This window comes from Grus americana, chromosome 13 (assembly GCF_028858705.1).
Source record: "Grus americana isolate bGruAme1 chromosome 13, bGruAme1.mat, whole genome shotgun sequence".
Lineage (NCBI taxonomy): Eukaryota > Metazoa > Chordata > Aves > Gruiformes > Gruidae > Grus > Grus americana.
Genome location: NC_072864.1, coordinates 22,806,425 through 22,819,834, shown reverse-complemented (window position 1 = coordinate 22,819,834; position 13,410 = coordinate 22,806,425). Strand labels below are relative to the sequence as shown.

Sequence of the window (13,410 nt, the reverse complement as noted above, 5' to 3'; positions counted from 1 at the left end):
TGTTCCAGGGTTTGACCACCCATTCAGGAGAGAAATGTTTCCTCACGTCCAGTCTGAACCTCCCTGGCACAGCTTTGAGCCATTCCCAGGTGTCCTGTCCCTGGGTCCCAGGGAAAAGAGCTCTGCACCTCCCTCCCTTGCAGCTGGGATGGTGGGAAGGGGGCTGAAAGGACAAACTGAAGGAGAATTAACTGAACTCAGCAGACGTGGTTCAGGTCCTGATGTGCTGTTGAGCCAGCTCTGTGACAGGGTGATTCTATAGGGTCTCCAGCAGACACTTTAAATGTGCCCTGCAGCAGAGTAAAGTCACTGTAACTTCATTTCCAGTGAAGCTTTGATTTTTCTCCCAGTAGCTGACCTGTTCCCGTGTGCCTCTGAGCTCCTTGCTCCAGGCAGCTGATGCCACCCTCTCTCCGAACGACCCGGGTTGGACACACAGCACCGGGTACGGCCCGTGGGGAGTGCAGGATGACCTGCATGCTCACCTCTCGAACTGCTGAGAGCAGAAAGGACTAAAACTCACACTGATCTGTGGCACAGAGTGAGCTGTGCGGCCACGTGTGCGCTGGAACGGGGCCTTTGCATGCCTGCTGCCTCAGGCCAGACCCCTGAGACCTTGCTGGATCCAGCCATTGCCTGTCTTCCATCCTTCCCCTTGTGGACTTGCTCCTTTGTCTCCTACCACGCACTTTTTTCTTGTGAGATCTCTTTGTGTGATGGTTTTGAAGCATCGTTCAGGTGATTTTGGGTTTTTTTGAGGGATTGCATCATCCATCGCCCTCTGAAAGCATCCCTTCTGCAACGCTGCCTCGGGGAGCGTTTTGTGGCACTGCAGCATCTGCTCGTCCCCTTCTTAGTGGCTGTAAGTCACACCCCTCTTCCCTCGCTGCCTTGTTGGCAGCCTCATCCTCCCTGTTGTTCCTTCCCCGAGCCAGGGGCTGGGGCAGCCTGGGGGATCCCACTTGCATCAGGATGGGATTTGGGGCTGTGACATCTAGACAAGAGGAGCCAAGGGCATGGGATTTGGTCCAGGACTGTTGCTGTAGGAATTCCTTCACCTCGCCCTGTTTCCATTTGCACAGCACAAAGACGACATGGGATTTTTCCAGCAGAAGTGCAGAAAACCAGCCTACATGATGAATGCAGGTCTTGAGCACAACTGGGTTGTAAGCAGGAGGAGTTACAGGGGGCCAGGCGAGGTCCTGGTGCAGGGGGGGTGGATGTGCCTCTCCCACCCAGTTTGCTCTGGAGAAGCCGTTTCCCATCTCCAGCCATGTCCAAGGGGTTTTTTGCCAGCTGTTCCTGCTCCGCTTCCTCCCTCCAGCGGCTGCACCTGCTCAGGATCACCTGGTCCTCGTCCCACCAGCTCTGCAGATGCCAGCACGCAGCACAGCCCAGTGCTGTCGGCTTCTCCTCCCAGCACCACTGGAACCGGTCCTGGTGAGCCTCGTCTTGGGGACACAGAAATAGTCTAATTTACAAAAAAGGGGGGATTAAAGTAATTAGGGAGGCTCCTCCAAACCTTCCCAGCAATAAAACTGAAACAGGGTGAATTGCCCCAGTTTTCCAGGGGCTGTGAGCTGCAGCCCTTCGTGGCGCAGGCCAAATACTGCATCGCAGGACTGACCATCCGTTCCTCTTGGTCCTCTTGACAGATGAGATCAGCAGCACTTTTCGCCCTTCTCCTGCCTCTTTTAGTGTCCTTTGAATGTCTCTTTTTACCCTGGAGCCAGTTCAGGAGATGCTTTATGTTCATGGAGAAGCACCCCAGTGCATCTACCCCTGGCTCCATGCTCGCACCCCAGGATGTCCCCTTGCATGGCTTCGACTTGGGGAGGCACGAAGAGCTGTGGACTTGAGCACTGTCTGTGCGTGCACGCCTGCTTTCCTCCCCTTGAATTAGAGCAGCTGCTTTTCCTCCTGCTGGGAAAAGCACGGCCACATTGGTGGCCCATTGAAGATCAGGAAACTTTCCTCTGCATCTTTGCAGCTTGTTTTACGTGGGCTACTTTGCTCTTAAATAAACGAGATGCCTGCTGGTAGCCTTCCTTGCTGGAGAAATTGGGCCTCCTGGATGAGAAGGAGATGCTCTGCGAGAACGGGAGGGACGTGTACCCTCTGCAGAGCAGGCAGTAAACCCCTCCTTGTGTAACCGAGCGGGTAATCGTGGTGATGGGAAGGGAACATTCTCAGCAGAACGGTGTGGCGACGGTTGAGTGATCGTGTTTCCTTTGATGTTGCTAACCAATTTGTGGCTGCCAGTTATGTCCATTGTATAGCCCCAGCCTGACATGGACGATAGAATAGATAAAGCACGTAGCTGGCAGTGGGTACAAGTAATATTTCATTTTCTGTCAAAATCATGTCCTTTGACTGAACTTTGTTCATTATAATCTAATTATAATACCAAAACACACCTCCATTTGAAAAGCTACCTGCCTTCAAGGTATGACCACCCCTCTCTGAATTTCTCTAAGTATATAGCTTTAAATCAAAGCGAGAAAACTTTTTACCCATCACAATAAGGTAACTATGTGATGTAAATGTAATTTTGTAATGATTTTGTAACCTAAGGGTATAAATGTGTAAGGGATTAAAGGCTAGGTGTGCATGTTAGGAGGAGAGATCCCGCGTGCACCCAGCGCTGAATAAACCAATGTTGGTTTCTGAACTGCATTTGTTTGGAAAGTTTTTATTGCCGTTTGAGCGGTAACACTTGTGCCTGGCCTGGCCATCTCTCAGAGCTTCAGTGAATTTACCAGCAGAAGTATGATCAATCACCCAACAAATTAACCACTCTTTTTTCCTACAGCAAAGTGAGGTCAGTGCCTTCCTCAGCCTGAGCCATTTTCCTCCCTCGGTGTCTTCCCCTTCTGACTCTTCTGGTCCCTCTTCTCCTCTTTCTCCACTCCATTTCCTTCTACCTCTCTCTTTCTGTTCTTCTTTCCTTAATTGTCTTCTGTTTTCTCTCTTCTCTTTGCTGGCCTCTCTTCATCTCTTTTTCATGCCATCCAAGTATACTACAGTCCTCCCCGCCACCCCCCTCACACAGATTCGCACAGACTGGTCGGGGTTGGCAGGGACCTCTGGAGATCATCTCGTCCAGCCCCCTGCTAGAGCAGGATCACCCACAGCAGGTCACACAGGATCGTGTCCAGGCAGGTTTTGAATCTCTCCGGAGAAGGAGACTCCACAACCTCTCTGGGCAGCCTGTCCCAGGGCTCGGTCACCCGCAGAGGGAAGAAGTTTTTCCTCATGTTCAGATGGAACTTCCTGTGTTCCAGTTTGGGCCCATTGCCCCTTGTCCTGTCACTGGGCACCACTGAGAAGAGTCTGGCCCCTTCCTCTAGATACCCACCCCTCAGATATTTATAAGCGTTGATGAGATCCCCTCTCAGTCTTCTCTTCTCCAGGCTAACCAGCCCCAGCTCTCTCAGCCTTTCCTCATACCAGAGATGCTCAAGTCCCCTCCTCATCCTCGTACCCTCGGCTGGACTCTCTCCAGTAGTTCCCTGTCTGTCTTGAACTGGGGAGCCCAGCACTGGACACAGAACTCCAGATGTGGCCTCACCAGGGCAGAGTAGAGGGGGAGGAGAACCTCCCTCAACCTGTTGGCCACGCTCTTCTGAATGCATACCAGGACACCATTGGCCTTCTTGGCCACGAGGGCACACTGCTGGTCATGGAGAGCTTGTTGTTGAACAAGCATCCCCATCCTTTCCCATTCCTCGTCTTCTGCTCCTTGGCTTTTTTTTTCTTTTTCCCTTTGCTCTTTCTGGGTTTTCTCACTGTGACCCGGGTCACATCCCTGTCCTTTCCCACGCGGATTCCTGCTGCTCTTCTGCCAGGCAGGGAGCGTGGTGGAGGCCAAGCCTCTCCTGTGTGTTCTGGCACAGCTGCAGCTTTGCTCAAGACTCTGTGTTCTGCTGAGCCCTTTCTGCAGGAGGTTTGGCTGAGGACCATGTAGGAACCAGGCCTGCTGCTGCAATTCTGCCCTAAAAAAACCCAAACTGGGGAAAGCAGCACTTTCACTTCTGTTTCTCTGCCTGACTCAGGCTCTGCAGCGAGCAGAGCTTGCACGACAGCAAGGACACCCTCCGTGCTCCCGGCATAGAAACCCATCACAGACATCTTGCCCACCTGCCTTGAGTGCACGCAGGGACGATGGGGACCCCTCTGTGCGGAGGTGACACGTACACGTTTGGGGTAAGGAGAACGTTGCGTTTATTACCACTTTATCGTCACACGCTTGCTTAACTGCTTGTGATAGCATCTTTCTGAGAACTGAAATTTGGAGGCTCAGCTCTGGCCATAGCCGCTTCACCTTTTTAAAAATAGCCAATGGACAAAGACACTGCCCTCACCCTTGCTGCCTGCACTTGCAAAAGCCCCCGAGATCTCAAGACATTATCTCAGCTAGTTCCTTAAGCAGCCCTGGCTGCGTTTCTTCACCTCTTGCTCGCTTGTGTAACAACTGCTCCAAGTTAACTTGTTTTGTACCTTAGCGTTCTGATTTTGCCTCTGCAATTCAGTGATCGTGTCATTCCGCTCATGTCCTTTGTGCTTTTCCTTTCCTTGTGGCCTTCTTTTTTTGACCAGTGGGATGCTGAAGAACTCTGCAGCTGGATTTGCCTCCTCTGAAGCTTCCCCTCTTGCCTCTGCAAAGCATAACCGGCTGCCAAGGCTTTCAATACAAGTCCCAGGTGTTCTGCTTAGCTCTTTTTTGGAGTCATGAACAGTCCTTTTTAGTTGAAGTTGGCTTTTTAAAATGTTTTTTTTCCCTTAAAATAATAACATTGGTCATTTCATGCTGTAGAAACATGAGAAGGGCTGTGCTGGGCCAGCCCAAGTGCCACCCAGCCTGGCTATATAGAATCATAGAATCGTTTTGGTTGGAAAAGACCCTTCAGATCATCGTGCAGAACTGTAACCCTGGCACTGCCCAGCCCACCACTAACCCATGTCCCCAAGCACCACATCTACACGTCTTTGAAATCCCTCCAGGGACGGGGACTCCACCACTTCCCTGGGCAGCCTGTTCCAGGGCTTGACAACCCTTTGGGTGGAGACATTTTTCCTAATCTCCAATCTAAACCTCCCCCGGCACAACTTGAGGCCGTTTCCTCTTGTCCTGTTGCTTGTTCCTTGGGAGAAGAGACTGACCCCCACCTGGCTACACCCTCCTTTCAGGGAGCTGCAGAGAACTATCAGGTCTCCCCTCAGCCTCCTGTTCTCCAGGCTAAACAACCCCAGTTCCCTCAGCTGCTCCCATCAGACTTGTGCTCCAGACCCTTCACCACTTCGTTGCCCTTCTCTGGACACGCTCCAGCACCTCAATGTCCTTCTGGTAGTGACGGGCCCAAAGCTGAACCCAGCACTTGAGGTGCGGCCTCACCAGTGCTGAGTACAGGGGGACGGTCACTGCCCTGGTCCTGCTGGCCACACTATTCCTGATACAAGCCAGGGTGCTGTTGGCCTTCTTGGCCACCTGGGCACACTGCTGGCTCGTATTCAGCCAGCTGTTGACCAAAAGGTGGCCAGCAGACCCCCCACTGATCCCTTGTTGGACTTCTGCCCCACCCCAGCCTCACTGGCTGCCCCAGCACCACGTCAGGAGGGTGCAGGATGGCTGCCCTTGCATCCCACCCAAGGACAAGTGATGGGGCCCCTTGCCATGAGGACAGGGTGGGAGCTGTGGCTGAGCAGTGTCTGCTTTAAGCCAAATCCCATGGACCTCAAGGTACGTAGGTTGGAAACAGCCCCAAGGAGCGATGGGCCGTGAGATGTTCTGGAGATCCTTCACCTTGCTTCCTTTCTGCAGTCAGGACGAGACCTAGCACATCTCCTTCAAACCCCGGTTCCTCCTCCAGCTCCTTCAGGAGACGCTGCTGAGGTTTTGGCTGCATTTCGTACCTGCCCGTTTAACTTAGGCCTTCCCTTTCCAAGCTGGGGCACCCTAGGGATCCTCCTCCACCTGCTACTGCTCCTCCTCCATGGTTGCAGGTACCCAGGAGGAGGCTGGTGAGGATGTCCTGCAGTTTGGTGGAGCCTGGTTCTGCTCTGCATCCCTGGGCAGCATCCCCCAGCAACCTTGATGCCTCTATGAGCCTCCCCGGTTCAACACTTTGACCCTCACATCTCACCCCCTTTTCCACTGGTTGCTCCCCCTAAATATTTGGGATTTTTTTTTCCCTAATTTTTCCCTTTCTATAGCCCTTGTCTGTGTCTTCCTGGCCATGCGTGACCTGAGCTCTGCCCCCAGGACACCAGGAGCTCCACCACCACTGCTTTGGGGATGTCTCCCACGGGTAGCTGCTCTGAAACTGGACTGAGTGGGGAAAACAGAAAGTCTCCAGGGCTTGGTGACTATTCCTGCTGGACTTCAGCTGAGATCAGCAGTACAGACCTGGAAACACTGAGGGCAAAACCATCACCTTTTATTTTTTCTTTTTTTTTCCAAATTACAGGAAAGCTCTACATGCATGAGGACACCCGTCCACTCCTGGTACGAAGCAGATCCACGTAGATCACTGCAGCAGGCCCCGTGTTGCGCCTCTGCGAAGCAAACAATGCCTTTCCATCCTTGTGTTTCAAGAGAATGAACCAGAGCAAGGTCAACCCAGGTCACAGCAGGTGCCTGCTCCAGAGAAAATCCAGAAAATTGCTCCAGGACTTTCCCAGCACCGAGAGGAGCTTCTCACGGTCACCCCACCCAGCAAGTCTGGGACAGCAAGTGCTTCCTGGACCATGGTGGCTATGTGGTGCACGGTGACATGGCTGAAACACAGAGCAAGTTGCTAGAGAAGCCTGTCAGTGACCGGAGACTGTGAAAGGAGTTGCGGAGGCTTGGCGGCGCTTGGGGCTGCAGGAAGGTGCGTGGAAAACCGTCTGGAAGAGCCCTGTCCTCACCACAGGAGATGGCTTCTTCCAGGGGAACATAAAGCACAGTGGTGCAGCCATTTGGGAGTATATAGGTGGCTTTTGTTGCCCAGATTGCACTTCTGTACGAGCTAAGGCTTAGTTCTCAGGGATGATGACCCCAACAGGCATACAACAAGCTGCTTGTCCTTCCCTTCTCCCTCATTTGCCCTCTGCCTTGGGGGAGGCATCCACCCCTGCGTCAGCAGCACCAGCGTCCTCTCCTCTCTGCTTTTGTCGAGGTGGTTTGATCTGGGTGTAAATGACATTGGAGGAGGCGGATTTTGTCCCTTTCTTTTCAAACTTCAGGTCGGCGTAGGTCAGGTCCTCAGTCCCTGTCACCGGGGCTGCCTGCAGGGAGAGAGCAATGACTAGAGCCCTGGCTTTCCCTTCTGCGTCTCCCCTACTAATAGTTTTCCACTGGCACAACTATTTTCCACTGCACACGCATTATCCAACTTGCTCAGAGGTGCCACCTATTCGGTAGCTCATAAGCCCCTATTTATTAGGAATTACTAAGTTTTTAAGACTGTTTTCAGAAAGCGAAGCTGATTTTACTTGGAAATCCTTTAAATGGGTATTCAACAGCCAGTGCTTTTTTTTTTTTACAGGGAGAAGGAAACAGTATGTGTGAGGCCCTCCCTGGCTTACCATGCTGAGCTCGTTCCCCTCCACCACTTGCCTGCTTGCAAGCTTTCCTGGAAAAGGAAAGGAAGTTTAATTAAAATAATGATAATGAACATTATTTTAAATGAAGAAAACATCTGCATTGGTCCTGCTTTTGTTGCAGGAGAGGACAGGGCTCTGTGGCTGGCTGGCTGGCTCTGAAGATGGCCAAGGGGCAGGAGGGGTTGGCAAGATTTAAAAGCCCTTGGAGGGTCTGGAGGAGAGCTCTGGACACTTCTGGAAACGCGGTGATGTGCAAGACCTGTTTCACTCGCACCACGGCTTGTGCCATAATGTGGCTCTCACCAGCAGCTGACAGAGGGAAGGGAGGGGGTGAACCTTCTTCCCACCCCAGGACAGCTTGTCCTGGAGGACAGACTCATGCAGCAGTGAGCAGGAGCAGTGGGATGTTGAAGATGGCCATCTCCCAGGTCTGGGCTTGTCCAGATCAGTGGGTGAGGAGATGCCATCCAGTTCCCACAGGAGACGGAGGCTTGGCGCGTGCTCAGCCTTACCTTTTCTGTTCTTTCTGCACTGCCACAGCAGAAGGCCAATTATCGGCATGTAAAGAAGTGTCCCAAGCGCTAAGCCGAAGGTGATACACAGGGGGAAGTTGAATCCTACAGACAGAACTATCACAGAGGCAGAAGACAGAAACATAAGTGAGGGACTGCCCCGAGGCAGAGGACACCCTGCTCCCCGCTCTGCTTTGGGGCAGGGACCTGGACCTCACAGCCCAAGCCGTCCCGCTCCCGCCACCGCAGCTCCAGCCATCTCAGCATTCGGCTGACGTGCCGTAGCTGGAGCACGCGGCGGGTCCCGTCTCAAGGACATGATGGCCAAGCAGCTCCGTGGTGGGATGCATCTGCCAAGAGGGCCATGCTGGGTCAGCCCCTCCAAGGCCCAGGAGGCTTTTGGGGGAAGCCGCTACCGGGGGAAGCGTTTGTTGTAGCATCCTTCTCTGCCTGCTCATCACCCCCAGGAAAACAGAAGCGGTGCCACTTACTGGGAATTGTCCATTGCGTGCCATTTCCAGAGTCTGTCGAGTTCATTCCTGTGACGTACGCCCCACACACGCAGTTTCCCATCTTGGCTGCACATATGCTGAGACTGATGAGATTGGTACAATCTATTTCCAGAGCCATGGTGTTGGTTTCACTCTCCTCCAGATGTGCAGGTTTGTAGCACTTCATATATACCTTGAGATTCTCTGAACAAATCTTGAACCTGCACTCCATGGAGATGACTGACTCTTCTGGACGGCTGGCTGTCCCTGGAGGAAACAAAAATATAAGTGATAAGTGAAATATAAGTCACATATATGACCTTCCCGGTGTCATATCCCACCGGCACGTGTCACTCATGAAAGACACGGTGAAGTAACTGTCCTTTCCTCCAGCAGCTGATGCTCTTTTCCAAATCCGTCTGCCAAACGTTCCTCAACGTTGAACATTGAAATGCTGCAGGTTGATTAGTGCCACCCAATGCTGTGCAGCACACAAGCACTTCTCTGTCTCTGAAAGGACTGAAAATCAGGGAGGATCAGGGGGAAGACACTTCCTCCTCCTCTTGCAGCCTAGGCAGAAGGGTTTTCTGGCACCCGAGCAGGACGTGCCACAGAGGCCACAGGCTCAGGCTCCATCTTTTCGTGGAGCGTGAGGTGGGATTGGGGGGCTAGCTGTGGGGAAATGGTCATCCCTAGAGAAGCAAAGAAAACAGAGTAGACCCTCCCCGCAGCCTCTCTGGCTTCATCCCATCCCCTAATGCTCACTCTGGAGTACTTCAGAGTTGCTGCTGAGGCTCTGAGCTGAAGTCACTTCACACCTTCTCAGCAGAGTCCTCCCTCTCTTCCCTCTCTCCTCTCCCTTCCTCAGTCCTTTCTTTCTGCTCCTGTGGGTGTTGGCGAGCTTGGGTCTCACAACGTGCGTGTTCCATTTACATCTGCTGTCAGGCACGTTCATTGTGTTCTCCATTCTGCATGTGCACGATCCTGTATGTGCTTCGTTGACGCTGGTGAAGACGAGCTGGGTAGAACCCTTATTCCTCTCCACGCCACCTTTGTTCTGCTTTTTTCCATTGTTTTGGGGGGTATTAAACCCCTTACCTCCCCGGTGGTGCTGCTTGAGTCTGTCTGGAGCAAGCACTGGCAAGACAAGATCTAACCCTACCAACTCATCAACTGGGGCTGAAATCTGGCGAGCAAGTCCTGCCAAGAAAAAAAAAAACCAACAAACCCAACCATGGAGGGTTGGGTTTATGTTAAGGAATATCCACACCCTCCACGTGAAGCTGACCCCCGTCGCAGTCATCAGGCTCATAAGCATCTCTGTTTCCTTTCCCCCACACCCTGTTTTCTCTCCCTGCTGCTGCTGAAGGCGATGCTGGTTCCTGAAATCGGGTCCCCATGGACCTGGGCACAGGCAATCGCGGGGGGGACCCCTCCGCAAGGCACGTGGTGAGGTGCTGGTGCAGAAGGCGGGGGGTTAAATGCTACAAGAGGAGAGGAAAAAGCAGCAGCCACATCCCAAACCTCCTGCAGGTGTACGCGTAGGAGTTCAGAGCAGAGGCAAGCGCACAGGGGGACTCACCAGCAGGCAGCCAGGCAAGGAGCAGCAGGGGCAGAAAGCCACCAGCCAGCCAGACCTCCATGCCGTCTTCCCGACGGCCTCGCGGCAACGATGCTGGGCGCCTGGCGGGATCGGCTGGGAGGCTCCCGTCTCTCCCCACAGCGCAAGGGTCACTGCCCAGCCGGGGCAAGCTGCAGGCCTGCCGGGAGCTCACCTCCTCGCCACTCGGCCAGGCAGTTCCCTCTGCACTCGCAGGCTTCCCCTCTCTTCTCTTGCTTCAGCCTGATTTTTATCTCCTCTCCTCGCTGTTTGATTCCTCCTGCGGTTTCATCCTGGCCACGTGCTCTCGGCCCTGAGATAGACCCAAATAACACAGCCGAGCACCGCTGATGGCCATTGCCCCGTATTTTAGGTCACAGCCCAGTAGCTCCGCGGCCCCAGCCGGGCGGGCGGGCGCAGGGGAAAGGGCTTCCCCCATTTCCTACAGTGCCGCCTCCCCGCGCCACCCGAGTCCTTTTTGTTTTACACCAGGGAACGGATCCCTTGCGGAAAGCGATGCTGCTGTCACGGCAGGGTGATGGGGTGATGCCTGCCCCGTCCGGCATGCTAGCTGAGCTCAGGTGGGGAGGACAGCTGCGGTTTGACGTGGGGATGGGCTTGGTCAGAGCTTTCTGGTTGCTCAGACGTGGGATGTACAAGCCCCAGCCAGGCGGGGACTGAGCTCCCCGACACGGCTCTGGCCGTGAGCACCCAGGTCTCGGCTCCCGCCCTGTGGGGATGGGGTGCTCCAGGAGGCCCCCCACATCCCCCTGCCACCTCTGGCTGGAGGGATGTCCCTCCCCCCCCAGAGCCACATCAACCAGGCCAGCCACGGCTCGTGTCACCCCTGCCACCGAAGGGACATAGGCAGCACGGGCAACGGGCTCAGACGCCTTTGTGTCCCCGACCTGCGAGGGTGCCATTTCTGCTGCTCCGCGCAGGCTCTCCGCTGCCCACCACGGCTCTTCCTCTTTGGTGCTCAGAGCAAAACCTGCTCCCACTTGCCATTTCCTCCCCTTTAGTTTCCTGTCAGCATTTCCAGTAATCAACCCCCGCCCCGTTTTGAAGCTGGACCTGACACGCTCCCTTCTCTGAAGGCAGCACCCCCACATCCCCACGTTACGTGACTCCCCCTCACCATCTATCTCCTCCCATTTTCTCTGCCCCCTTCCTCCCATCTCTGTTTTCTCCCCGTTTCCTGAGATGACGGAGCCCAAACTCAGGACGTGGGATGGGGGCCCACCACCATAGCCCTCCCCAAAACAGTCTGGGGAGCAGTATCCTACTGGGGAGCAGAAGAGGACGTCAGAGCCTGTCCTGCAGGATGCTCCTAGGACAAAATGCTGAGAATTTGGGAACGCTGGTGTACCCCCGGGCTGATCCTGCACCTCTCCACAAGGCGGGTGTGCTCCCAGAGCCCCATGGCTGCCAGAAGATCATAAAACGAAAGTCTTGTGGTACAAGATCCATAAGAAGGACAAGCGAGAGGCTCTGTGTCTCTCTTGCTCTCTCCTCTGGACTTCTTCACCTCTTCCCATGCTCTTTCTGATGTTCAGTTCCTCTCTGCGCTCGAGTCTTCCTTGCCTCTTGCCTCATGACTGCACAATGACACGTACTTGTTGCTTCCTTCCCTTTCATTTCTATTCTAGTTCTCACATTTGCTAGCACTGATGAAACCAATTTGACAGAAGATGAACTCCTTCACACTCCTCCCATCTCAGAGACGTTGCCGCCAAGGATCCTGGAGTGGGCAACACCTGTGGTCATCTTCCAAAGTCTTGGGTGCAGAAGATGGACAGGAGCACCCTGCTCCACGAGTACTGCACTTAAGAACAAGCCTTACCTGGACTGCCCTTAGCAAGCTGGATTCTCTGCTCAGTTAGGACAATTTTCTACATTCCAATTAGGAGAGGGGGGAAACAGGAAGATCCTTAAGAGAGCTCAGTAAGAACATTCAGTGACAGCAAAAACCGTGACCCTTCTGTGCACAACCTCCTCCCTCGTGGACCTGCATTCATCTCCCCAGGACCTTCTCAACCGAGACCTTCTCCACTCTTCCCAGCTGCGGTGCTGACAGAACCGAAGGTTAATGTCCTACCTACTGCTGACTCCACAGAGCTCCCCTCCCACCAGAGCCCACCAGACGCCCTTCCAGCTCCACGCCACGTTTCACTACGCTCTCTGCAAGGGCGAAAGGAGAGCAGGAAACAATGCTGTCAATAACTCAGGGTGCCCATCTTTGTCAGGCAGCTGCACCGTGCGTTACACAACATATAAAGCACCGACGGAGGCCGCAGGTTTCTCAGCAGCTCCCTGCTCCCTTGCAGTGACCCAGGGAAATAGAAAAGGTGTTCTGGAGCACCTGCCTCATGTCCTGTCACCGAGGTCTTCCTCTCCCAACTTGTGCAGCACCGCACAGCCTGTCGGGAGCAGGCCAGGAGCCTCCTGCGCAATGCTGGGAGAGGACGAGGAGCACCCCGAGAAGGGCCGTCCTCAGGTGGAGGGAGCGCGGCGGCTGCTCGGGGGCCGTTCGGGGTGCGTTGTGCCGTCCTGCCCTCAGCCTGCCCGGCACAAGGACCTCCCTCGGGCCCGGCAGACCGGCGGTGTGACAGGGATGCCCCCAGCACCTCCCCGCACCCGCTCCCGGCCGGCTGGAGAAGGGGCCAGGGCCCGGGGGCACACGGATCTGAAAGCCCAGGCCCAGGACCTCCCACCCAGAGCCCTCGGGGAGCTGGGCCGGGCGAGCACCGGCCCGCAGCACGTCCCGGGAAGCCACCAGCACGGGTGGGAAAGGCCCCGGGGGGGCTGGCGGGCACCGGGCTGAGCGGGAGCGGCACAGACGCCTCGCGGTGTCCGGGCTGCCTCAGGCAGAGCACTGCCGGGGGGCAGGGACGGGGTCCTGCCACCGGTGGGGCCGCCCCTGCAGCACCGGGCTCCGGTGCTGGGCCCCCCGGTACGAGGGAGACGGGGCCGTACTGGGGCGGCGGGCGGTGCAGGAGGGACCGCAGCATCCTTCGGGGCGGGGGGGGGTCGGTGGGGAGCTCATCAATGAGATGACGACGGAACACGCCGATCTTCTACTGGCTGCCGGTGCTGTGCGTCAGCGGAAGGTCCGCCCTCCCGCCCCCGTCCGGCCGAGGGATAGGCCGCCCTCCACGCGGCGCGTGAAGCCTCCCAGGGCGCCGCCATTTTCGGAGCCGCTGCCCGGTGAAGGGGCGGG

General features: G+C 55.2%; 1 protein-coding gene across 5 annotated transcripts; it reads right to left on the bottom strand.

Annotated features, from left to right (window-relative positions):
- Positions 1-6,435: 6,435 nt before the first annotated feature.
- Positions 6,436-10,913, bottom strand: LOC129212479 (uncharacterized). 5 transcript variants are annotated; one of them, XM_054841111.1, is made up of 6 exons: positions 10,173-10,913; positions 9,356-9,790; positions 8,591-8,857; positions 8,100-8,216; positions 7,570-7,616; positions 6,436-7,269 (listed from the first exon to the last, which is right to left on the bottom strand). In XM_054841111.1, the coding sequence occupies exons 1-6, from the start codon at positions 10,231-10,233 to the stop codon at positions 7,081-7,083; spliced, it is 1,116 nt and encodes a 371-aa protein (XP_054697086.1). In that variant the 5' UTR covers positions 10,234-10,913; the 3' UTR covers positions 6,436-7,080. The 5 variants fall into 5 exon arrangements, with proteins under 5 accessions (XP_054697086.1, XP_054697088.1, XP_054697089.1 ...); XM_054841113.1 differs by having other exon boundaries at positions 9,524-9,790; XM_054841114.1 differs by having other exon boundaries at positions 10,366-10,913.
- Between the last annotated feature and the right edge of the window lie 2,497 nt (positions 10,914-13,410).